The sequence below is a fragment of the Rhinolophus sinicus genome, linkage group LG14, assembly GCF_036562045.2.
Source record: "Rhinolophus sinicus isolate RSC01 linkage group LG14, ASM3656204v1, whole genome shotgun sequence".
NCBI lineage: Eukaryota > Metazoa > Chordata > Mammalia > Chiroptera > Rhinolophidae > Rhinolophus > Rhinolophus sinicus.
Window position 1 is genome coordinate 17,243,479 of NC_133763.1, and position 25,288 is coordinate 17,268,766.

Below are 25,288 nucleotides of genomic sequence, written 5' to 3' on the forward strand. Positions count from 1 at the left end.
CTAAAAATAGTAAGTTTATCACACGTTATTGCTAAACTTCATCACTACTACCCTATATCATTTTGTAATTGTAGGTGGGGGGAGGTATGAGAAAGTAGGACCAGGATCTCACATTTTTTCTATTGAAGCCATATTGCCACCTGCTTAATATTTTGTTGTTTGGGGTTTTTTGTTTTGTTTTGTTTTGTTTTGTTTTTTAGTGTAGCTATTGTCACACAAGATTTTAACTGTCCTACAGATCACTCACATATTTGATTAGTATGCCACCAACATTCAGATCCAAGTCGTGATAAAACACCTCCCAGGTTTGGACAAGGAAGGAAGGAGTATGAGTGTTCAAACAGTTACCAATCCATCTAACAGTTACGAGCCAGTCCACATAAAAGAGGAATACGCGGGACACTTGCTGAAATCCAGATATACCACATACATTCATTCATAACCCAACAAACAAAGAAAGGGCGTCAGTGCAACACAACATTCTTAATGTGCCCCTGCTGAACTCTAGTGATCACCACACCTGCCTGGGAGGACTCAGAAACTCCCCTTTTGAAACTGCATTTTAAATAAGTGTTCTACATCCTGCCCAACCTCTTTGTAGGCTCAACAGATTAGAGAGTAATCCTGTTCTCTTCTTTCTTTTGAAAGAGAACGTCATCTGTACTATTTGGCCCCTGAATCATGCTCCAGGATCCCCCCAGAGTTTCAGACAGTGCTGCTGCAGTTGATAAATTATTTATATGTACAGTTTTATATATGTAAGTGTCTCCCAAGATACGATTCATTTGGGCCAAAGACTTGAAAACCTATAAACCATAATAGGCTCACGTTTACAATCAGTGGTCTTATGTTGGGCCCTTCTTATGGCAATCTCACGATTTCCAATAAGATTCTTATCCCTAAAAAAAAGAAAGAAAGAAAGAAAAAGAAAAGGTAGAAAATGGGAACTGAGCCACTTCTCACTTCCTACCTTTCATGGGATTTTGTTGTCATGGTTTCACAACTCTGAGATACTGTTGGGAGTGTGTGTCTTCACAGATGTGTGATGGACGAATCACATGGAAACTTCTCACATTCCAGGGAGATGCTTCCTCATTTTTCAGAGTCCTTTCTTGGAGTCTGTTTCCTGCCCCCCACTATCAAGCACGTCCCTCTGCCCCCCCTTCTACAGCAATTAGAACTTCACTTGGAACATCCGGTTCACAGATTTCCGCAGGGATATTTATTTTCTTGCCTGAGAGTGATACTATTCCCTCTTTTTAAAAAGGTGTATTTCACATACAAAATTTAGCTAATACATATCTGAAGTATGTGCAAACTTTTGAAAAATATAGCAGCATGCTGCAAGAAAACTAAAATTTTAGAACTGACGTAGATGGTTATGGTAGCCTTCGTGCATAAATTACCAAGCAGAGCATTGCTGAAACCCTTCATGAGAAAAGAAGAAGAATTTCTGAATTGCACAAGAGCAATGCGTCTGAGGAAACAAGTTGAGGGAGAAGCACCCAGGACTTAAAGCCCTTCCACAAACCCAGGAATTGAAGCTGGTTATTTAACCTTTCAGTACCTCAGTTCCCTCACCTGTAAGTAGGAATTCATCAGACCTACTTGACAGGATCATTGCAAAGCAGAGGGGTGTAGCCGTCTCCATTAGATACTGTGAGGTGTCACGTAAGAAAAAGGTAACACCACCTGCCAAAGTCCACTGACCATAGTTGTTTTCAGTAGTCGTGGGCATTTGTGTGCCCGGCCAGGGGGGAAGGGGTCAGTAACTGAGCAGCCTGGAGATGGCTGAGGCAGCAGGACGCTGGAAAGACAGGGAGAACAGAGCCGGGATCCCAGGATCGGCATGGCCCCCGGTCAGTGAGCTGAGGCTGCCTCCACATCTGGCGCAAGCGTTCTCAAAGCTACAAGTTTAAAACTAGCTTTAAGATGTAAATGATACAGTGGATCTTTGTACTTACCAGATTTCAATAGCCCCCTTTCATTATTTCAGAAAACCAACTGCATGCTAACCTTAACGTTTTTACTCCAATGGATGGATTTTTTTTTAATATTTTTTATTCAAAAATTGAGATTATGGCTTCTGGTTTGTCTTGGTGAGTATGGTGGGGTTTATTTCCTTGTTTCTTTCTGTCTGAGCATTTGAAACTAATTCAAATCTAACAATCATCATCACACACAAAGTGAAGTTGAGAATTAATATTATCTGAATAGCAAAGGAAAAAAATTCAACTCATCTAGTTTGGGTAATTCAAAGAATACTATTAATTCGGGTCCTTTGGTAAAATATTTCAGCTCTCCATCTTAATTCAATTGGGTAAATGAGCCCATCGTCCTCAATTTAATACAAAGTATGTCCATTCAAAATGTCTAAGAGAAGTGAAAAATGGACTCACTTGTTCTATGAAAGCATTGCCAGATCAGAACAACCAGAGAGGAGCAATTCCTCTTGGCACAAAAGGAGGTGAGTATGTATTTCCCCCCTTTCACCTCTAATTGCAGTTTTATTCTCAAAAGTTAAAGTTGACAAGTGTGAGAGGCCTGTTTCCCTCAGCTTCAACAGCTCCCCTAAAGCCCAGGACCCAACAAAAACAACGGGCTAGAAAACGGAAAGGGGACAGATTTCTGGGCAGTACAGGCAATCTCACCTTCATATACTTTTCGCATGCTTTCCCTCCCCCTGATTTCCTAGTGATGATTCTCCATCAGCCAGGGATACTTACATGAGGTCAGGTTGCTAATGGTAAGCAGATATCCTGGACATTGTGAGAGACACAGCAAGGGTTACACAAGGGTTTCCAACCCAGAGATGGGATTATGGTATCTACATGAGCCACTGTGCCATATAGAAAGTCTTGAGGAAAACAGCAAGGCATTACCAGGAGAAAAGATTTAAAGAAAGATGACCACCTCCAATCTGGCATATTCCAGAAAGCAGGATCAAAGCCACGGGACCTCAGCTCAGGATAAAGGCGGACTTTCTAAATCTATCATACAGTGGACTGGGTTCACTCTGGGGTTAGCAGACCCTGGACAACCACCCATCCTATACCATGGAGGTTGGCAAGTATCAGATGTATCAAATAGATCCAAAATTATCAACGGGAATGTGGAATGAGATGAACAAAGCCTTATTCAATGCTGATATTCTGTACAAAGACAACTAATTAAAATAAATGAATAAGGGAAGCGTTCTTTGTGACTTAGGCTCCGAAAGAGAGCTTTGTGAGAGCAGACAGAGGGAGAGAAGAAGAAAGGGAGGAAGGAAGAATGTAAGTTGTTTGCCAATAGATATAATATACATGTCAAAATACTGGACAATTGGCCAGTATTCAACATATGGATAAATATAGAAATAAAACACAGAAAATACAAACCTAAATATGCCATTTTTTTAATGCTGTAGTTTTTCTTCAGTGAGTTTATATGCAACTGAGGTTACAGGATAAATCTCCACTTGTCTCAATGTTTATGCTCTTTTGGATGAGGTTATTTGACTGAAAAAAAGGAGAAAGAGGAGGAAAAGAGGAAGAGAAGGTGGGAAGGGAGACTGATACTGAGAACCTTCTATGCTGCAGGCACTTTATAGATGTTATTTTACTTTAAATACATTTGTGTACATAAAGAGACAACTATTATTATTATTATCCCATTGAATGCTTGAGAAAATGGGAGCTCAGAAGAACTCGAATAAGTGAAATAATTAGTGAGAGGCAGAGCTGGGTTTCAAACCCAGTTTCGTCTGATCACAAATCCCTGTCCTTTTCACCACCTCCGTTCTCTCAGTAACAAGGAGAGAGACGCCTGACTCACTGGACACCCCACTACTTTCATGACTGGCTGCGCACAGGTTCTCAAACAGCAGGACTATTTTCAAGATACAGTCATTCAAATAAAGAAATAAAATACATACTCGTAAATATGCTTTGTGTTCTTCAGCTAGTTACAAACATTTCCTGTGCCTGTACCAGGTAGGAATTTGATTCAGCCAGCCAAATACATCACCTGCAAAAGGACAGAAGAAATACCTCACTTCAAATCCAAATCACTTACCAGCGGGCATTTCATGGTTCCCAGTATTATCAGACGAGGGCTCTCATTTCCGTGAGACCATGAGTGTGGGGAAAATGGGGATTTGAGGGTAATCATCCAGAGCAAAGAATCAATATGATCTGTAAAGAAATAAAGCACACTGGGGAACAGCAAGGATTCCGTTTTCATAGCAACAAGGAACCTTTTCCCACAGATATAATTATTATTTAATTGGTCTGAAGGAAGAGGACATCAGGGTGTTGCCCAGTCTATTCAACTGGGCTTACTCTTCTCTTCTGGGTTCCTATAAATGCGCGCTTTTAAAGTGATTTGATTTTGACAGCTTGTGAACCATGGTGGAGACACATCTCAGCATGTTTTCTGCAAGAACTCTGCTGAGGACCAGCTCTCTTTCTGAAACATTGCCTCAGCATCCACAGTGTGGAAACACAAAATGGAGACAAAACGAGTCCCTCCCTTCTGGCCATATAGGAAAGGATTCAGGGTGTGCCCCGGAATCTGCGGCAGTGCAACCGGAAGCAGAGGAGAGGAAAGGCAGGTCAATAGGGAGGATGGAGGACAAAGAAAATGTTAAACATCTCTCCCTGCTCATCAACAGAATCAATGTGGGGGGAGACACCTGTCGCTGAGGGGAAGGGCAAGGCTGCCGGCCTCCCCTGACCTTCTGCCGTCTCAGCTGCCTTCATCATGCTGTGCCCTGCCGCCTTCCACCTGATCACAGCCCCCCCACCCCCGCTCCAAATGTGCCTGCACCCTTAGCATCCCAATCAACGCAGCTGCATCCCTTCCCTCCCGCTCAGGTCCCCGGTCCTCAGCCCCCCGTCCCTGCCAGCTTCAGCCTGCGTCGCTCAGGTGTCCCCTCCCGCTGCTGGCGGCGCTGCCCCCGCTACGGTGCTCGCCACTCCAGGGGGTGGGGGTGCAGTGGCAAATGGCTTCATCGGCTCCTGCTCTTCACAAAACCACCTTTAAGCTCGAAGAATGTGTCATCAACTGATAAAACGCGAAATGACAACTCATTTTCATTCTGCGGAACAGAATTGTTTAATATTTCATTCCTATCGCCTGCTCATTTTCGGGCAGCCCACACAGGGCATAAAGGGCTCCCCAGGGACTTGTGTAAAAGGTTAGTGCCTGGAACAAGTGCGGGCCCTGCGGTTCCTCTTGCCGACGCAGACGCCCTGGGCGCACGTCATTAATATCTCAATGCTGCCCTCTGCTGGACGATGGCGCCACTGGCAGCGCCTGGGAAATGAGACCTGCGCTTCCGTGGTGCTGGTTGAACCGAGACACCGAGACCAGAGGGAGAGGAGACAGAGCTGAAAAATGTGTGGTTGTGCGAAAGGGGCACAACAGAAATTCGCCAACTTTGAGGGCGTCCGGACCTCAGTGGATGGATGCTCAGTTGCTCCCTCCGCAGCGCAATCTGTTCTACCCGTTCTCAAATTGTCACTGCACAAAAGGAGAAGCCATTGTCGCTGAAGTCTTTCCTCCCTGAAAGAGATTTGTGGAACAGTGGAAGGAAGCTATGTGGGAGGGGTCGATGTTTCCTGCTAGGAAAGAGCGAAGCAACACCTGGTAGTAGAGAGGCCAGACTTGGGGCATGGACGAGATTTCCAGATTCAGGGTCCTGTAATAAATACACTTTCACCCCGGTTATGGTTCTCGGCTCTAGGAGCACTCCCTGACGGGACTCAGCCCCTCTCCCCCAGCCGGCTGCTGTCCTGCCTTCTCAGGTCCCCTTCAAGCCACTGTTCATGCAGTCACCCCACTTGACTCCTCTCCCCCACCCTCCACATCCAACCCCCCCTGCTGCTGACTGGTCTCCCCACCTCCAGTCCTCCCCTCCCCAAGTCCATCCTCTACCCAACGAGACCTACACTAAATGACTCTGTTACCTGAAGTTCTTAAAACAGAACCCAGCTCAGGGTAAGCACTCAAGAAATTTTAGCTAGAAATTTAGTTAAATTTGATCAACCACTCCCTGTCTAATAAACATTTTGGGGGGTTCCTCTTCCCTTGGATAAAATGAGTAGGTTTCTGCCTAACTCGCAATTTCATCTTCAAACGTTTTTTTCAACCAGTAATATAACTCCCTGGGGTTCTCCCGTGCATACCCTGTGTTATCTCGTTCACTGGCAATGCTAGTCCCTTTACCTAAGAGAGCCCACTCCTGGCCGCTTCACCTTCTCATGTAGCTTTTAAGACTCACGCCTTCCTAAAAGCATCATCGCCTTCAGGAAGTCTTTCCTGTTTGGCACACTCAACCAATCTGGTTCACTCTGGCCTCCTCTTCTGCATTCCAATATTCTACGCTTTATTATAACTTTCTTAGAGTTTCTAAATTGTCTGCTTAGGGGTCTGTCTACTCTCCAAGTCTGAGTTTCTTGAATTCCAGGACTACTGGATTCATCTCCCTGTCCCTTGTAATTAGCACAGTACGTGGACAGTATACTTGGGGCTCACAATATGTCTATTGTACAAGTGACTGAATGGAGGCAGGAAGGAATGCATAAACGAGAGGAGATCCCAAGAGCACCCACCTGTCCCAACCACTATCTTATACTTGTCAACTGGAGAGTCTTGTGGCTTAATCTCCCCTTTGAGGGATGGGAAGGGCAAAGCTTTACCACAAGGAAGGCTTTAGCTACACAAGTTCACCTGGAGCACCAATTTCTTCAATGAGATAATGGTGGCAATGTCAAGTCTACCTACCTTTGAAAAGGAAGTTATTTTTGGAGAGGGAAAGGAGAGAGTACTTCTGGAGACTTGGGAACTTGGCACAGGACAGATTGGGCAGGAGTACAAGACTTGAGACCAGGAGAGCAATATTAGGACACAAGAGACATGGGGAAAAAAGAGACTATGGGAGCTTAAATAGGGGGATTAGGGGAGATGAAAACTGACTGAGTATATAGTATGTGCCTAGTACTTCTCATAGTCTTTCTGAACCTCGTGACCACCATGGAAGTTGGGTATTATTATCTCCATTTTCTGAATGGGAAATTGAAGCTCAGATGGGCTCAGTTCCATACCTGAGACCAAATAGCAACTGACAGCCTCAAAATTCAAACTCAGGCTCTGTGACTTCCAAGCCCATATATCCCCACTACATTACAGCTGGTTTTGCTTTAAGAAGAAAGGTAAAAGTGCCTTGAGCTGGCAAGTACTAACCTCCCACCTCTGAGAAAAATAGTCTAGATGTTTGAAAGATTGTCCTCCCCTCCATGTCAGCATAGAGTACTGGTGGACTTCTCCATCTCTGAAATGGGCCCCATTGAATACTAGGGGTCTCCTATAATTCAGACCCCTGCATAGCTCCCAGCCTGGACCAGCCCTTGAGAGGGTGGGGATCAATCATTGAAGAGTCATTTCCCATCTTACATAGAAGACATCCACTTCCATACACTGCATTTTGGAGACGTGAGCTGCTGCCTCATTTATCACGTTCTGTCCCACAATGTCGCACTTCATTAAGCATCAGTAGGATTACATAGCAGTAACTAAGGAGATGAAATCGATGAGGACAATCTCCAGAAAAAAAATCTGAACTCACAAGTTGTTTCAGGAAACCCCGGACCTGTGTCTCCACTTACATCACAAAATTGTGGTTTTGCTGTGAAACTGAGAACCAGGCGTTTGGAGCTAAGAACTGGAGTGTACCATTTCAGCAGGGAAATCAGATCCAGGTTTCCCTTGACATCAAGGTCCACTGAAATCCACATGCATCACATATGACCCTCCAGTGATGCGACACTCAGAAACAGCCGTCTGGGAGAAGTGGTTCTAAACTTGAAAATGCATCACAGTCACTTTAACGGTTATTAGAATCCAGGCTGTTGGGCCCTACAATCCCCAGTATTTCTGCTTCCATAGGCCTGGAGAAATCCAAGAATTTTTATTTCTAACTGATTCCCAAGTGAGGTTGATGCTGTTGGTCCGGGGTTCAGACTCTGAGAACCGCTGCTCCACAGCCTCCGTAGCCAAGGAAACTCAGCTGGAAAAGCCCAAGAAAGTAAGGACCTGCCAGGAGTGCTCTCTGACTATCCCAAGGGCTTCGTTTTTTAACTCAGGGTGGTCACCAAGGCATGTACAGCTCTATTAGAGTGGCTTTTCTTTTGTAAGATGCATTTTTAGTACACTGTCCTTAAGCTTCTCCTTACTTAGAAAATCTCCAAAGACTTCTAAGTGGGTTAGGGCTCATTTGGTTCCGGTGACAGAAAGCCTTGTTCTGATTGAGTAAGGCAAAATAAAAACAAATATATTGGTTCCAAAAGTGAGAAGTCCAGACTTGGTTTGATCAAAGTTCAAATGTCACCAGGACCAATTTTTCTTTCTTAACCTCTCCTTTTTCTTGATCTCTCTTCACTCTCCCTTAATCCTTCATATAGTCTCCATTATCAAAAATCCTCTTCATCTGAATCTAAAGACTAAAGCTATAGGCCTGGCAAATTGTTACATCAAAATCTCTCCCAGGATTTGCGGTAAAGATGGCAGAATAGGTAAACATTGTGCTCACCTCTTCTCAGAGCCACATCAATTACAACTGAACTATAGAACAACCATCATTGACAATTTCCACCTAGAGTATAGCTGAACCAAAGCCCTACAATTACACATACAGAAGAAGCCACCTCGAGACTAGTAGGAGGGGCAGAGACACAGAACCAGCTGGTCCCACACCCATGTGTGACCATTAAAAATTAGGAGAGATATCTCGGCTGCAGATATCTCCCCGATGAGCAAGGGGTTCCAGCCTCTCCCTAGCCCAGGGTTCCAGTGCTGGGGAGAGAAGTCCCCTTAACTTCTGGCTGTGAAAACCAGCAGAGGTTGTGGATGAGTGAGACGAGGGCAACTACACTCCCAGGTGCTCCTCTTAAAGGGACCGCGCACTTACTTGCAGGACACAGACTTACTTCCTGATGGATTCACTGGCTCTGTGCTCCAGCGTTGCAGCAGCAGGTGTAAAGGTGCCAGGCACAGGAAGAGGAACTGAATGATCTGGCTTCAGGATGAGGGCTAGAGGGGCAGCTTTCTCCCAGACAGAAGAGCTGCAGGAAACCATTGTTTCTTTGTTGAGCCCTCCCCCTTCCTGCGTGCACACACATGCAGACGTCATATCTGAGTCTCCATCAAATTGGCTAACACCTTCGTCTGCCCCCTCCTAGTGATTCCCTAAAACCATACCCGCCCCGCCTCCACAACTTTCAGCCACACCCAAGCTGCTTCCAGTGGCTTTTCCATGTAAATGGCCAGCCTTGCTCACGATGCAAACTTTCCTAAAATCTCTTGAAGGTTCACAAAACCCATACAAACACCATCTGGCTTCCACATGCCCCATAACTCAGACTTATAAGCCCTAAGCCTGGCACTAGTAGCAGCTGGCCTAGATTCACAGATTTTCCTCTTGAGGTACCTCCAAGCTCAGTGTAGATGACGGCCATCTGTGGATTGCTTTGTGGCTCCTGCCAGGTGGCCACAGGCAGGGCACAGGCTATAGCTGAACTTAGCCTGCAGCAGGTCCCCTCCCAGGAGACTCCGGGGCTCACACACCTGGTGGCCAACTTCAGATCAAGCCAGAGCAACACCCAACCACCTTCAAGAATGACACACCTAAAGGGCACACTGGGCGGCACCAGAGCCCTGCTAAATCTAACCCTGCTCTGTACGGTCAGCTCTTGTACCACAGCTCCTCCTCTGTAATCACAACCAGTCCTAACAACCAATCAGCTTGAGGGCCAATCCCTCTCATTGATGTGCAAACAGCAACCAAGGTTCAACTACAACAGTAGAGCACACGTAACCCACACAAGGGACACACCCAGAGCACCTGGATCTGGTGACCAGGGAGACTATACCACTGGACTCCTACTATATAAGGTCACTCTACTGAGACTGGGAGGCATAGCAGCCCTACGTAAAAGCAAATACAGGGAGGTAGCCAAAATGGGGAGACAACAAAACATGTCCCAAGTTGAAAAGTATTAAAAAAAAAAAAAACAAAAAAAAAAAACAGAACAAAGCGCCAGAAAAAGAACTAAACAAAATAGAAACAAGCAATCTACCAGAGAGTTCAAAACACTAGTTATAAGGGTGACCAGTGATCTCAGGAAAAACTTCAACAAAAAGATAGGAAACATAAAAATGGAGATAGAATACATTAAAAAGAGCCAGTCAGAAATAAAGAATACAATAAGTGAAATGAAGAATACATCAGAGGGAATCAACAGTAGATTAGCTGAAGCAGAGAATCAAATCAGCAATTTAGAAGATAAGGTAGCAGAAAACACACAATCAGAACAGCAAAAAGAAACCCAAAAAATGAGGATAGTTTAAGGATCCTCTGGGACAACATCAAGCATACTAACGTTTGCATCATATGGGTACCAGAAGAAGAGGAGAGAGAGCAAAGAATTGAAAAATGTATTTGAAGAGATAATGACTGAAAACTTCCCTAACCTGTTAAAGGAAATAGATATACAAGCCCAGGAAGCACAGAGTCCCAAACAAGATGAACCCAAAGAGGCCCAAACCAAGACACATTATAATTAAAATGCCAAAGGTTAAAGACAGAGAATCTTAAAAGCAGCAAGAGAAAAGCAGTTAGTTATCCACAACAGAGCTTCCATAAGACTGTCAGCTGATTTCTCAGCAGAAACTTTGCAGGCCAGAAGGAATTGGCAGGAAATATTCAAAGTGATGAAAAACACAGACCTACAACCAAGATTACTCTACCCAGCAAAGCTATCATTTAGAATAAAGAACAGATAAGTGCTTCTCAGATAAGAAAAAGCTAAAGGAGTTCATCACCACCAAACCAGCATTACAAGGAATCTTAGAGGGACTTCTTTAAGATGAAAAAAAGAGAAAAGATCAAAAATATAAATAATAAAATGGCAATAACTACATATCTATCAAAAATTACTTTCAAAGTAAATGGATTAAGTGCTCCAATCAAAAGATAGGATGGCTGAATTGATAAGAAAACAAGACCCTTATATCTGCTGCCTAAAAGAGACATACTTCAGATCAAAAGGCACACAGAGACTGAAAATAAAGGGATGGAAAAAGTTATTTCATGAAAATGGAAACAAGCAAACAAAATGCTAGGGTAGCAATACTTATACCAGACAAAATAGACTTTAAAACAAAGGCTAAAACAAGAGACAATGAAAGACCCAGTAATCCCACTTCTGGGTATTTATCCAAAGAAACCCAAAACGCTATTTTGAGGGGACGAATGCATCCATATGTTCGTTGCAACATTGTTTACAACGGCCAAGATGTGGAGGCAGCCTGGGTTTCCACTGACGGAAGAATGGATAGAGAGGAGGTGGTACATACGTATATACAATGGAGTATTGCTTGGCCATGGAAGGGAATGGGTTCTTGCCATCTGCAGCAGCACCGATGGACCTGGAGAGTGTTATGCTGAGGGCAAGAAAGACAGATGCAATGTGATTTCACTTACATGTGGAAACTAAAGAACAAAATAAACAAAACAGAAATAAACTCATAGATACAGAGAACATTTTGATGGATGTCAGATGGGAGGGATATTAGGGGAGTGGGTGAAAAAGGGGAAGGGATTAAGAAGTACAAATTGGTTGTTACACAATAATCATAGGGACGTAGGGTATAGCATAAGGAATATAATCAATAATATTGTAATAACTATGTACGGTGTCAGGTGGGTACTAGATTTGTTGGAGTGATAGATGGGAGGAGGTGAAAAAGGTGAAGGGATTAAGAAGTACCAACTGGTAGTTACAAAATAGTCATGGGGATATAAAGTAAAGCATAGGGAATATAGTCAATATTATGGTAATAACTATGCATAGTGCCAGGTGGGTACTAGACTAGTCAGGGGGATCACTTCTTAAATTACATAAATGTCTAACCACTATGTTGTACACCCAAAATTAATATAAAATAATATTGAATGTCAAAATAAAATGTAAAAAATAAATAAATGTTATTTAAAAAATAAAATAAAATCTCTCCCAGTATTCCCAACACAAATCTCACTGCTTCTAATTGACACAAATTAGATCAAGTGCTCGCCCCAGAACCAACGAATGTGGGCAGACAGAAAAAAGCAGGTGCTTAGGCTGAAATCACATGCTGCACTCTGGATCCCCAGGCAAATCTCAGGGGTTTGGAAGGGACACTGGGCCTCCCTAAGCCTTCAGGCCCCAAATCTAATAGGCACCTTTTGGTTGCATCTCTCCTGACTTCATTGTAGCACTGGCCTCCCTTTTACTTGGAACTGTCTTCTCCTTCTGGCTTTCTTGACTACCTACTTTCCTTGTCCTTTCCCTATATCGGTCTCCTTTTCAGGATCCTCTTCTTTTGCCATTTAAATCAAGGTGTCCATCAAGGATTTTTCCTTAGGCCTCTTCTCACTTCTAGCATTTTCTATGAGTGATGCCATCCATTCTCTCACTTTTAAATACCGCCCTAAGTTAATTGATTCCCAAATATACCAGGTCAGACAATTAAGTTCTCAAACTTGTGGCAATGATGTTGCTAACCTTTTTTGATATCAGAGGGATTATTCATTATGAATTTGTACCAACTGGACAAACAGTTAAGCAAGTTTACTATTTGGAAGTGCTGAAAAGACTGCGTGAAAAAGTTAGACAACCTGAACTTCTTGCCAACAATTCATGGCTCTTGCATCACAACAATGCACCAGTTCACATGACACTGTCTGTGAGGGAGTTTTTAGCCAGTAAACAAATAACTGTATTGGAACTCCCTCCCTACTCACCTGATCTGGACCCCAATGACTTCTTTCTTTACCCGAAGATAAAGGAAATATTGAAAGGAAGACATTTGGATGACATTGAGGACATCAAGGGTAATATGATGACAGCTCTGATGGCCATTCCAGAAAGAGAGTTCCAAAATTGCATTGAAGGGTGGACTAGGCACTGGCATCAGTGCATAGCTTCCCAAGGGGAGTACTTCGAAGGTGACTGTGGTGATATTCAGCAATGAGGTATGTAGCACTTTTTCTAGAATGAATTCACAAACTTAGCTGTCCCACCTTGTATTACAGATGTGCCCTTGAACTATCTCCATGTTCAGTGCCTTAATCCCAACCTTCACCACTAAGACTCTCCATCACAACAGCCTTCTAAAGCTGACCTTACAAACCCCAATCACATATTTTGGCACAGTGTCTTCCTCCGGCAGATACACAGCTTTCACTCCGTTACTCCTCGGCCTAACGTTCTGCAAGGCATTGCTTCATTCAGAAGAGGACATGCAGGCTCCTTGGCAGGGCACGCAAGGTCCCCGGGATCTGACCACCCAAGTCCTGCTGTTCCCACCTCCCCTCTCTGACCAGTCATAGGGAACTGCTTGCAGCTTCCAGAAACATACGCTGTTCTATCCTGTCATGCCTTTGTATATGCCATGTCTCCTTCCTCAACTTCCATGCCCTTCTGTCCACTTAGTGACTTATACTCATTCTTCATGCCCTCACTCAGCACTCCTGTCTTCTGGGGACATTTCTGTGGCCCTGTCGCCTGTACCGTCCTGTGCAGAACTGCTGATTCCCTCTTCTGTGCCACCTCCATAGCTCTTTACATCTGTCGCTCATGGCAGGTATTTAACTCCACTGAAATTGTTTGCTGTCCTGCCTGCCTTCCCCTCAGGCTCCTTGAGGGCCGTATCTCTTGGTGTCCCCAGGACCAAGTACAGCTCATTAACACTCTAACCTTACGCTGACACAACTCCCCCACGGTGCAAGAGAAGTACGCTGGTTCTTGCAAGACTCAGAGGTTGGCAGTTGTTCCTCCAATTCGGAATCTTGTTGCTTTTCCTAAAAAGACTGGTACCACTTGGGCTGTTATGTCAGGGCAGGCGTGTCCCATGAGAGGCACACCCCACAAAAGCTTCATCTCACGCCTGACAACAGCAGCAGCAGGATCATGCATCAGCTCTGTTAGGGGAAACCAAATGCCCTGTGTCACCTTGCGCTAGTGACATGCTGTATGCCTTCTTTCTAAGCCACCCCGTTGGGGTCATTTTACTTATGGGAGTCAGCCCTTGGGTCCCATCAGAGACACTGGAGCCCCTGTCACTCAGTACCTAAGCCAGTTCCACGCACTGATCTCAGGGCCTCTGAGGCTTCCTGCTGGCTGAGTAGCGTCTGGCCCCGGGACAGCCCCAGTCAGTCATGGAAGGCCCATTATTAAGACGTCCCAGGGCACAGGTTGTTCCCCTGATAAAAACTGACTAATCGGCATGAGCTGTGTAGCAGGGAAGGGCAGCTGCTACAGGTGCCGATATCTCTGATGGAAGGAAGAGCACAGACAAGGGTTCTCTCTTCTCTTTTGTGAAAATTGGGGCAACTGCTTCTTGGGGACAGGTTTGGCCAGTACCAAAAGCCCATCCAGTCAGCCGGCCTCAGGTGCCCGAGTTGTCCCAGAGCTGTGCTTTTCCACCTTCCAGAGCTTTCCGGGTGCGTTTCAGGGCCAGGACTGAGAAGAGCAGCTCCTGAGTCTCTTCCATTCTAGGCTCCCTCTCCCTGACATGGCCCCAACCCCAGTCCCTTTGCATCACCACCAGCAGCTCCCCCAGTTCAGCTTCTCAACTCCCTCTCAAAGGCATGTCATGCAAAGCCTGGGCCCACGTAGGGCTCGTTTCTCACATCTCGGTTTCACTGACTGCAAAGAAGGACACATTAAATCTTTCCATAAGTAAAAGTGAAAGACTCACAAGGTCAGAACACAGGACCACATGTTGACAGCTCTAGCCTCATGTTTCTCAGTGCAGGTGCTGCTGGCATCCTGTGGGACGTAGAATTCTCTTTTGTGTGAGTGTTCCATACGGCAGGTCATTCGGCATCCATGCCTTCCACCTGTGAAATGCCAGAGGCACCCCTGACTCAGTCAGTGTGACAATCAAATTACCCCTGCACACACCCAAGTGTTCCCTGGGGTTTTAGGGGAAGAGCCCCTTGTGAAGAGCCACCTTCAGGAAATCCCCTGTCGGTGAAGTTCGCGCCATTTCCAAAAACACCAGGTCGCATTTATTCACATTTTTTCCAGGCCGAGAATAAGTCTGGTCCGTCGCAAGAAATCAGTTCCTAGATCAGGTGCTCTCACTGTCATTCTCTCCTTCCCATTCATTCCCTTAATTAGCATCTTTATGTAAAATTTAAAAAGTCTGGATTTTACGAAGTAACACTGACGGAAGCCTTGCCCTGCTTGTAGTAATGCAGGCCCAGAGATAAGGACGCTCTTTGCCTTAAATAAAGGCCCTTTGCTCACCATATTTCTTCTCTGCCAGTGACAAAGGCTCGGCGCTTACGTTTCCTCATGTCATAGCCAAGAGCAACTTTCCCTGCTTCCCTGATTTGCCCTCCCCCTCAACCAAAGCCCCTTTCCTCCTATGCATCTCAGAAGTCACGTTGTCATCTACTGGGTCAGGAAACTTCTACCGCCATGTACTCACAACTTGATACGGCCCCTTGTCCCCGAGCAATTTATACAATTACACATTGGCTCTGCAAACTTCTCGTGTATGTTTGCTAATTTTCACCTGCAAAGCCGCTGCCCTACTCTAGGTCCGCACCAACTGACCCCTGGGCGATTGCAGCTGCTCCCTAACTGGTCCCTACCAGTCACATCTTCCGGTCATTCTCCCGATTGCTACCAGGGGGAACTTCCTAAAACTCAAATGTGCTCAGGTCCAAAGTCCCTAATGTCAAATAGTATACATACTATTGTCGTGATACTATCCCAGCCCAGGGCTGCAGATGGGAATAACTTCCCTAGGACACAGCATTAGGCCGTCAGAGGGGGACACAGGTGGTAAGCGCCAATGTGAGGGGCCTGGCCCAGGACTCAGGTTCATGACACCTGCATCGAACTCGCTCTAGGCGAGCAGGTGGGCACACCCAAAGCCAGCATGGAAGCAGAAAAGGGCCCAGTACAGCCGGGTCTAAAACAAAGCCTGAACCAAAATGTCTTCTAACTTTATGAATGTGAAATTATTATGATTTGATGCATCTGGAATTTTAGAAACATCTTAGGCCTCTGCCTTGGCATTGCTTGTGCAGAAAAAGGAAGAGGCCCGGGGCACACTAAGTGCCCTGTGGCAACTGACTCCCAGCCCTCTGAGAGTTACGAAGCTCCTGGGGGACACTGCAGCCCGTACATTTCAAACACTTGACCTGGCGCCTACTCACACTCATCAGAAAACGTTCTCTACCTCTGCCTCCTGTCACCCAATCAGGCAGTTATTTGAATACATGCAACAGACTTTTGACTAAATTATATGTACAAATAAAACACAACAAAGCAAAACAAATGCTATACCACTTATATTTGAGAAACATATTTCCTCGCCCAAGATGTCAAGTTATAATTCATTCTGTTGGCTTCTAATCTATTTGGCTTAAGAGCTCTTTTGATTGATGACAGACATGTGAACTAATTCATTTTATATTCATTCATTCATTCTGTTACTCTTTACTAACTGTCCATAGAATGCTTGACATGAATTGGGCCAATCTCATATGCACGAAGGCTCCATATTACTCACGATACGTCACTGAATAAATTGATCTGCATGGGACTTCACAACGTGTAGGTGTTTCTTAATGCTTTAAATCAATTGATCAATCAGGACTATTTTTTTAAAAAGCATGTGTTTAGATTTAAATCCAAAAAATATAGTAATATTGTCTTAGAGAGGCTTAGTGGTGCTTTTAAAATATGTCTACAAATTGTTTGACACTCCTGTCATTTAGAGGTGGCCGTCTGTATCCCCTGCTCGTATACCTACTATTGAATAGTATGTCATAGTATGTCCTTGGATACCTACTATTGTATAGTAGTCACCCTCCTTGGTGACTAGCTGACCAACAGAGATAGGCAGAAATGGCACGATGAGATTTCTGAAGCTGTATCATAAAAGCCATGTGATTTCTACCTGGTTCTCTGGCACATTCACACTGAAGACCCAGGTAGTAAGTGCTATCACTTAGAGGCCACCATTCTGAGAGGAACCCCAAGCTGACCCACATGGGAAGACCACATGAGAAGCCCCGAGACTGCATGAAAAGAAAGAGAGGCTTGTACAGCCCCCGGCTCTCCAGCCTCCCACAGCTCCAGCTCCAGCTATGGTCTGATGGCAACCGTTCTGTAGGACCCGAGACAGGTCAAGCTAGCTGAGCCTGCCTCACTGCCTGACCCTCAGAAACAGTGACCACTGTTGTTAGACACCATTAAGTGTGGGAATGGCTTGTTACACAGCAATAGATAACTGACACAGGGGGAAAGGGAAGGTTTTCCATACGAACCTCTACTGCTGTCATTAAGAATGGTCCACAAAGTATTTTCAATTAACTGCAACAAATCAAACTACCTTTGTCCTCTTATTTCTCAGGGTAGTGGATGTTTTGTGTGCCCTTAAGTAATATTGGGCCTCTCAATTTATGCTTGACTCTAAGAAGATTTTTCATAGATAGTTAGAGACTCCTGCTTGCTTACATTTTAAGAAGAGACAGTTAAAGGAAGAAGCAGTAACCATAATTCTAGACAACGTGTAAATATCAAAATCCTTGTGGTGACAAGACACAGGAAACCAGAAGCATTTTTGCCTCCCCCTAATAGCTATGTAGCACGTGATCAAATCACTGTTCTCTACTCACTACACAACTTAAATGGCCAAACTTGATTCATCGACCAAGAAAGTTTCCACTCTGTCTCTTCTTTTCCAACAACAGATAACGTGATAAATTGGTGTTAAATTGTCTTGTTAACAGTTACCATGAGTTACTCTCGCTACAGTTCCGTTTAGCTACAAGCAATTCCATCTCTTTCTGTGGCTTGTCTGTGGCCTTCCTTGCAACAAATGAATCAGCAGAGGGTTAGCATTCTAATGAAACCTGATGGTCTTCAGAAATGGGATCTTCTTGGTATAGAAATAGGACTTGCTGAACATTATCCTAGAAAAGGCTGGGCAGTATTTAATAAAATAAAAGAGAAATCAGTCACAAAGCATCAAAACCCAATAGCAACATAGAAAAGCTATGGGTGTGGGAGGGGGAGGAGGGAACAGTGGAATTTAAAAAGCAAGGGAAGAAACTAGAGGACTTTGAGTTTATCAGCTCTTCCTACAACATGTTGGCACTAGGTCAACTCTTGTGATGGTAAGAAAATGGATCACCTTAGTGGCTTGAAAGGAGAGGTATCGATTCAAAAATGATTTTCAGAAGGTTGGGCTAGGGAGTGAAAAGGAGAGTTCATACAGCAAAAAAAAGCAAAAGCATATTTGTCTATCACTGAAGCCATTGAAAGTCAAGCCTGACCGAGTCCGGTAACAGGTTGAAAAGCACCAGGGTGGAGATGAAAGAGCACAGATGGAGGCCATGCTTGGTGGCTGCTCCAGCACTAATCCTGCCTCTTTCTCTTCTGCATCCTGGATTTCATGTCATGTTATATAACTTATCAAATCAGGGCTTCTTATTGCAGGAGCCGGGGACAATTAAGAAGATAGCCTCGGTGGGGGCAGGTCAGGGCTGGAAGTGCTGACTTGTCCCATACGCGCTGTCCCAGAGCCCGGCGAGCCCAGGAAGGGGAAGGTAGAATTAGATCACATGATTTTGGAGTATTTGAATTTATCTTGTGACTTTAAGATGCTGTGAAATTGAAGAATAATCACCCAAAGCTAAGAATCCAGGAAAGAATCACCAGAGAAAGAATTAAAAATAAGACTGTGTATGAAAGTACCCACTTGATCTTGAAAGACAACAAACCAATGGCAACAGCAATAACTGAGCAGAGTCTCGAGCATAGGAAATCCAACACAACTCACTGAGGTCAATGTGAACAAAGGGGAGATCAACTATGCAAACACTGGATGTGCCATGAGGCTTTCAAAAAAATAAAATGGAACAGTTCTTAGAAAAAAAGAATAGGAAGGCAAGAACCCTACACATGGAGGAAAAGACTTCAGAAAAAGCATAAATGATGAAGATAAATTAAACAGACCCAACTCTGCAGCCAGTTCGTAGTGAAAAAGAGATTATGCAGTAATTTATTTGAAAACAGCTGAAAGACCATGAAGAGTAAATCCTAACCCACACGTCTATGGAACAAGTCAGGCCTTACCCCTCACTGCCTAAAAGACTTCCTACAACAAGTAGGGTCATAATAATTCTCCCAGACCTGGATATACCTGTGTATACATCTGGTATCACTACTTGGAAACAGCTTTAGGAAGTTAGGTAATCATATGCAGTAAGAACTCAAAAAATCAGGTATTCAGTTATGCTGACACCAAAAATCTTGTTTAAAAAAATGAATGAAATCAATCAACTGAACACTCCAGAGCAGCTAGTTTCAAAATAACCACTTTTCAATGAGTTTTCAAAATAACCACTCTTCTCCCCACTCTTGCTGCTTTCTAGATCTTCTATGTGTATCTAAACCCATCCCATAAGCATTATTTTTAGCCCTGCTGGCAGTAACCTAAAGAATAGGTAGCTCCCATCTTATCCTCTAATTGGAACGGTCCTCTAATAGTGACAGTTGTTTTTTGTTACAAAGAATGCTAAAAGTAATTGCTTTTACATGGTTTATAGAACAGACTGTTCACCTCAAAAAAATAATGAAGGGCAGTGAGGGGATACTTGTTTGGACTTCGCAAGGATGCTGCCTGATACTGAATACCCAATTGGAACGTATGATGAAAGACAAATCTGCAAGTCCTAAAGTGTAGTAGAGCTCAGTGACTGACACTCAGCTCAGAACACTCAGTGTGCCATCAAATAAATGTACCACATTCCGTAAGAGATCATCAGGCCTATTCCAGTTAAAAATTAATGAAAAATAAAGTCATTTCGTGTTTTCTCTACCTTATAGATAGCTTTTTATCCTAAAACATATAAACCTGAGGTTTCATTCTAAGCCGAGCTGGGTTTTGTTTTTCGTTTTGTTTTTTTTAAACTGAGAGAGATGACTCTGGTTGCTGAGGTTTTTGTTCGCCCAGTATGCTTAGCAACTCTCCAGTTTGGGGGGAACAGGGGCAGAGGGGGAGAGGTGGAAGCTCCTTCCCCAGTTGTGTGGTCCTTTGCGGTGGTGAAGTCACCATGCTTATTTCAAGCCCACCAGCCTCCCCAGTCCCACCCTGCAGGAGGAGAAAAGATCCCAAGTCAATCGTGGAGTCACATCCCCCGGGGCCCAGTGATTTGTTCAGGATGAACATGTGACCCAAGCTGGGCCGATTGGAGGTCTGGGTGCTACTTGTTGAACTCAGAAGGAAAGGCAGACAAACATTCTCTGTTTGGGGACCAGGAATGGTAGGAATGGCAATGGCAGGACTTTGCAGCAATTTAGAAGAAGGCTGTGTGAAGAAAGAGAATAAATCCAACGTGCAAACAAAAGACAGAAACAAGCTGAGCTGAAAAATGAGAGGAAGAGAGAGAAAAAACAATGAGCCCCTGGATTTGGCCGTGCAAAACAGGGAGCTTTTCCCTGGACTTCAAATTAAATGAGCCAGGGCTTCTGGCTCTTGCAATGCAACCTATATGATTGCATTATCACATTATAACCTATATGATTATTTTAATAATTCTTTAATACTGTTAGCTGGATACAAAACTGATATACTTTGTGGTTCCAATTTTGTAAAACAATAACATATATAGCAATTCTAGTTACAACAATGGCAAACAGACTGACCATTATGTGCCAGGCACTACTCATATATGTGTGTGCGTGTGAACAGAAATAGAGAAGTCAGTCTGCGACCAGTGCCAGCCAGCACAGCAAGACACACCTCCGCAAAGTTCATGATGGGTCTCTAAGGGTAACTTGGAGAGCGTAAAGATACAGAGGTGATTTTCATTTCTTTGTATACTTATCATTTATTTCCAAGTCTTCCAGAATAAACTATATAACTTTTGGAATCAAAAAAAAAAAAATGTCCTTGAAAAAGACTGCTCCATTTATCAACCCAACAAGGCTATTTCTCACTAATTGTTGTTTTAATATTAATTAAGAGCATTTATATAATGTTGTGGAAAAGTCAAACTAAAATATATTATCTGTCATGGCATTTCATTTTGTGTGTCTCATAGCTGTGTCTTCCTATTAATCTCCTCAGCATATTTGCATATCTCTTTTTAAAATTCCCTCACAGAAAATCTTCCTGTGTACTAAGTAGGAAATTGTTCTGACCCTGAACTAAAACAATAGAGTTCTTGAGATTAGAAAGTCCCTTCGGACTGAATTTAAACAATAGATGAAAATGTGTTGTCTGTCTGTTTAACCCTCCCACGAGTGAGAGTCCATTTGCCTCTATTATGTTAACCACTGCTCTTTTAAGCTTCAAGGGAAAATTTTTAAGTCACAAAGTCTTTTTCAGTCAACTTGAACCAAGTGAAAAAAAGAAATATAATCTGAAAGAGACAAACCAAAATGAGGAACTAAATTTATGTCATTTTTTTTTAGTTTTAGTTTTGAGTAACCTCTTATGAGTAAAACCTGACTCTTAGCCTGGCAGCCTCGTGGCGTACCCTGTTCTGCCACCCAGCCCTCACCCCATCCCCAGACACCATCACAACCGTAGATGCAGTGGCCACCATCCCAGAGGCAGACAAATACTGAGTGTCTATAACACCAAACCAAAGGGAAGACAATGATTTGAGGTAGAGCCAAAAGCCAGGGCTATTGCCTACGGTAAAAATCTTGAAGTTGTCATATTGAGTGTGTGACCTTGGGCAAGCTGCTGAATAGTAACTACCAAAGAGGTGTGTTAAGAAGAGATGAAATATTCCTCAAGCGCCCAGCCCAGTGCCTCACATATAGTAAGTGCCAGATGATAGTTTGCTACTATTAGCAGCAAAGGACTTTCACACACATCATTCACTGTCCTCTCTCAATGTCCTCTGATGTTCCCAGCTCCTCCTGTCCCCCAGTAGAACTGATCACCACCATCCCCCATCCTCACCTGGTACAGGAGGCACTTACGTGACTTCAGGGCATGTAAGGCATTTCCATGTGTCTCTCCACTACAGCATAATCCATGCGGGTTAATAATATAGTTAATAATAAGACTGTGTGGTATTTGTCTTGACATGTCCGACACCCAACATCTAGAGGACATTCCATAATTTTTTAAGCAATGAGTGCATGAATGCCTGACCTTCTAACAGATGAAGAATTTGAGCTTCAGCAGTCATACGCAGCTTCCAAAAAACCACAAGCTGGTAAGTGCCAGAGTCTGGTGCTTTCATTAAAGGGTCTGAAAGAACAACAGTAATATGTCACAATTCAATGTCTTAGAGAAAACAGACAAGATTACCTAGAAAGGGGACAAGATAAAGGAGCTGTTAAAAATAACAAATTTTGATCAAACATATGACAATAGCATGCTCGGTTTATAAGAAATGAAGGCCTTGGGTAGACATACACAAACCAGCTTTAAAACAAAGAAATGCAATCCAGCCCAGTCACATAAGTGATTACTTTGGAGATGATCCACTCCATACCAGGAAACAATCAGTAACTAATCATGGAATCTCATATGAAGTGCTTTGCATGTTTTCTAAGACCTCCTAAATCCCGTTGTTTATTTATGCATTCGTTGCTTTCATTTGAACCATTGTTTTAAAACTCACTCAGTGATTTGGAATTTTGGAGTGTTGTTCTTTTGCAAAGGTTTCAACGTGAAAGTATAACCACAAAGGACAGTGATCCTGTTGCCTCTTAACCATATGGATATTTTCGTACTTTCAGTGACTTTTTGAACCATTCATTCTCATCCATTTCTTTTTTTCTTTTAAGATAGATAAGCTTGTGCTTTCAAAATAGGAGTCTTTTTGCCTCTGTGCCTTTCTTGTGCAAGAATAAAACATTTTTAAACCTCTTTAAATGAGAGCCCGTTCTTTTTTCTGCGTGTTTGGTGCTAAAGGAAAGGAGAAGCAATTGCCTCTCCCCGTTCCTCTTGCTCAAGCTCTCTTTTTGTCTGGTCTGATTATCAGTCTTCCTAAGAGAATGCAGAGGAGTAGTGTCAACACGCCAGCTGAAGTTCAAGTAGAAGCCAACACTGGCCTGCCCAAGAGAGCTGAGGTCACTGATACCCGCCCGGCCATCCCTTCACTGGGTTTAATCCATGAACACACATTGATCTGAAATTTTAAAACTATGAGAGAATGACTCAAACCAGCATGGCATATTCTTCCTCAATTTTTTGGAGCAAAGTTTCCTGTTAACTAATAATGAAGAAGAGAATACGTCGTTCCTGTTATTTTGAAACCATTGAAAAATATTTTAATACTTTAAAATTTTTCTCCAAAACCTTCCTTTTTTAAAAATGGATATCTGGGGAACAATTTGAAATCTAGTTAGTCCATATACTTTTTAGCTTAATAGCACAAAAATGCATTTGTTGTAACTTTCTTTGGGTCATAAAAAGTCACAATAGGGCCGGCCCAGTGGCTCAGGCGGTTAAAGCTCCGTGCTCCTAACTCTGAAGGCTGCCGGTTCGATTCCCACATGGGCCAGTGAGCTCTCAACCACAAGGTTGCCAGTTCAACTCCTCGAGTTCCGCAAGGGATGGTGGGCTGCACCCCCTGCAACTAAAATTGAATACAGCACCTTGAACTGAGTTGCCACTGAGCTCCTGGATGGCTCAGTTGGTTGGAATGCGTCCTCTCAACCACAAGGTTGCCAGTTTGACTCCCGCAAGGGATGGTGGGCTGTGCCTTCTGCAACTAGCAACGGCAACTGGACCTGGAGCTGAGCTGCGCCCTCCACAACTAAGATTGAAAGGACAACTACTTGACTTGGAAAAAAAAAAAGAAGGCCTGGAAGTACACACTGTCCCCCAATAAAGTCCTGTTCCCCTTCCCCAATAAAATCTTAAAAAAAAAAAAAAAAAGTCACAATAATTTTTACTCTAAACCAGGAAAGGAGGTGACTTCACAATAGTACAAAGTTACTGATTGAATTTACTTTAAAATGTTTTAATGTTTTCTAGAAAGGGAGAACGCAAACTATAAAACTTTTTAAAGTACAAGATACCTCTTTCGTTTTGACCAGTTTATGAAAAGATGGCAAAAAACATGAAAACCGAAGAAACCATGACCATCACCACTGAACACAGAACGTTACATTTCCTGTCCTTAAAGTCATCCCAGAGTTAAGCATTTTCTTCCATCAAAGGAGCAGAAAGCTGGGAAAGGGCTGAAGCTGGTCCAAGGCAGCTTTCATCTCAGGAAGTATGTCAGCCTCACCTTCTGAAAATTCAAAAGACCAACTTCACACTTTTACATGATCTCTCATTTTTCAGTTTCCTGGGCTTTGTTTCTTCTTAATCTGGGCCTATGGTTTCCACGTAACGGATGGCTAGGATTCAATAAGAAGTAAGGGGAGACAAAAGCCAAATTTGCAAAGACTTGCCACAGGGTTGGCAAAAAAAACACGTGCCTCTCATACTCCCTAGCAGGCCATTATTCCTGGCCTGAGTGCCCAAGAAACTCGGAGTTTTGCAACAGTTACAAGGATTCTGTGTGTGGTTATTACTTAGTGCCCTGTTTCTGCCAGTGGCGATGATGGTGTCTACTTGTTGCTGTCATCCAAGAAGTTTGCCGTAGCAGGAGCTCTGGACAAAACCCTACCAATATCTTTATAATGCTCAGTCTTTCTCTTTACTCTGCTGTGCACTTATAACCAGAAGCAGCTGCAGAATAACCAAATCAGCTCATTTAAGCTGGGTCATTTTTGTAAGTCACGTCTACCAGCAATAGACTGAAACAGATATAGCTACAGATGAAGAAAGAGGTCGTCGACTATTCAGAGGGTTTTGTAGTTAAACCCAGAGGAGATGTTTCACCAAGTTCAGTTCAGTGCGCGTTTTTTTATTTGTGTGTTTGTTTTATGTATGGGAACTTTAATGCCTCAATTACTTCTGACCCTTTACCTTCCACTGTGTTGAGTCATGCTGTTGTGTTTCAGTGTCTTCTTAACTGGCATTCTTTTCTTCTGGAAGGAAACACTTCCACTACAAATAGCTTACACACATTCATGCATCTCTTTATTCCTCTATGACTTTCAAGAATTTCTATTTTGTGCCACTTTAAACAAGCCTAAGCCTTAGAATGTACATCCGACTGCATTAATGTCTGCGTGTGGGTGGGCATGTTGCCATTACAATCTGCCCTGCCGTTTTTGTGTACAGTTTGCTTTGACAGTCAGCAAAGAACATA

General features: G+C 43.5%; 1 protein-coding gene across 6 annotated transcripts in view; it reads right to left on the minus strand.

The window, feature by feature from the left end:
• Positions 1–5,088: 5,088 nt before the first annotated feature.
• The window catches only part of LOC141568564 (uncharacterized), a 56,456-nt gene continuing 36,256 nt past the window's right edge, over positions 5,089–25,288 (minus strand). For 3 of the 6 annotated variants that reach the window (XM_074318801.1, XM_074318802.1, XM_074318803.1), the window contains 5 exons: positions 22,225–22,323; positions 14,785–14,926; positions 11,398–11,484; positions 8,970–9,104; positions 5,089–5,547 (listed from right to left, as the gene is read on the minus strand). In XM_074318801.1, the coding sequence (XP_074174902.1) occupies positions 5,181–5,547; positions 8,970–9,104; positions 11,398–11,484; positions 14,785–14,926; positions 22,225–22,323 (830 nt within the window). In that variant the 3' untranslated portion in view covers positions 5,089–5,180. Of the gene's footprint in view, positions 5,548–8,969; positions 9,105–11,397; positions 11,485–12,826; positions 13,774–14,784; positions 14,927–22,224; positions 22,324–25,288 lie in introns of those variants that run through there. The other 3 variants (XM_074318806.1, XM_074318805.1, XM_074318804.1) reach the window with 2 other exon arrangements.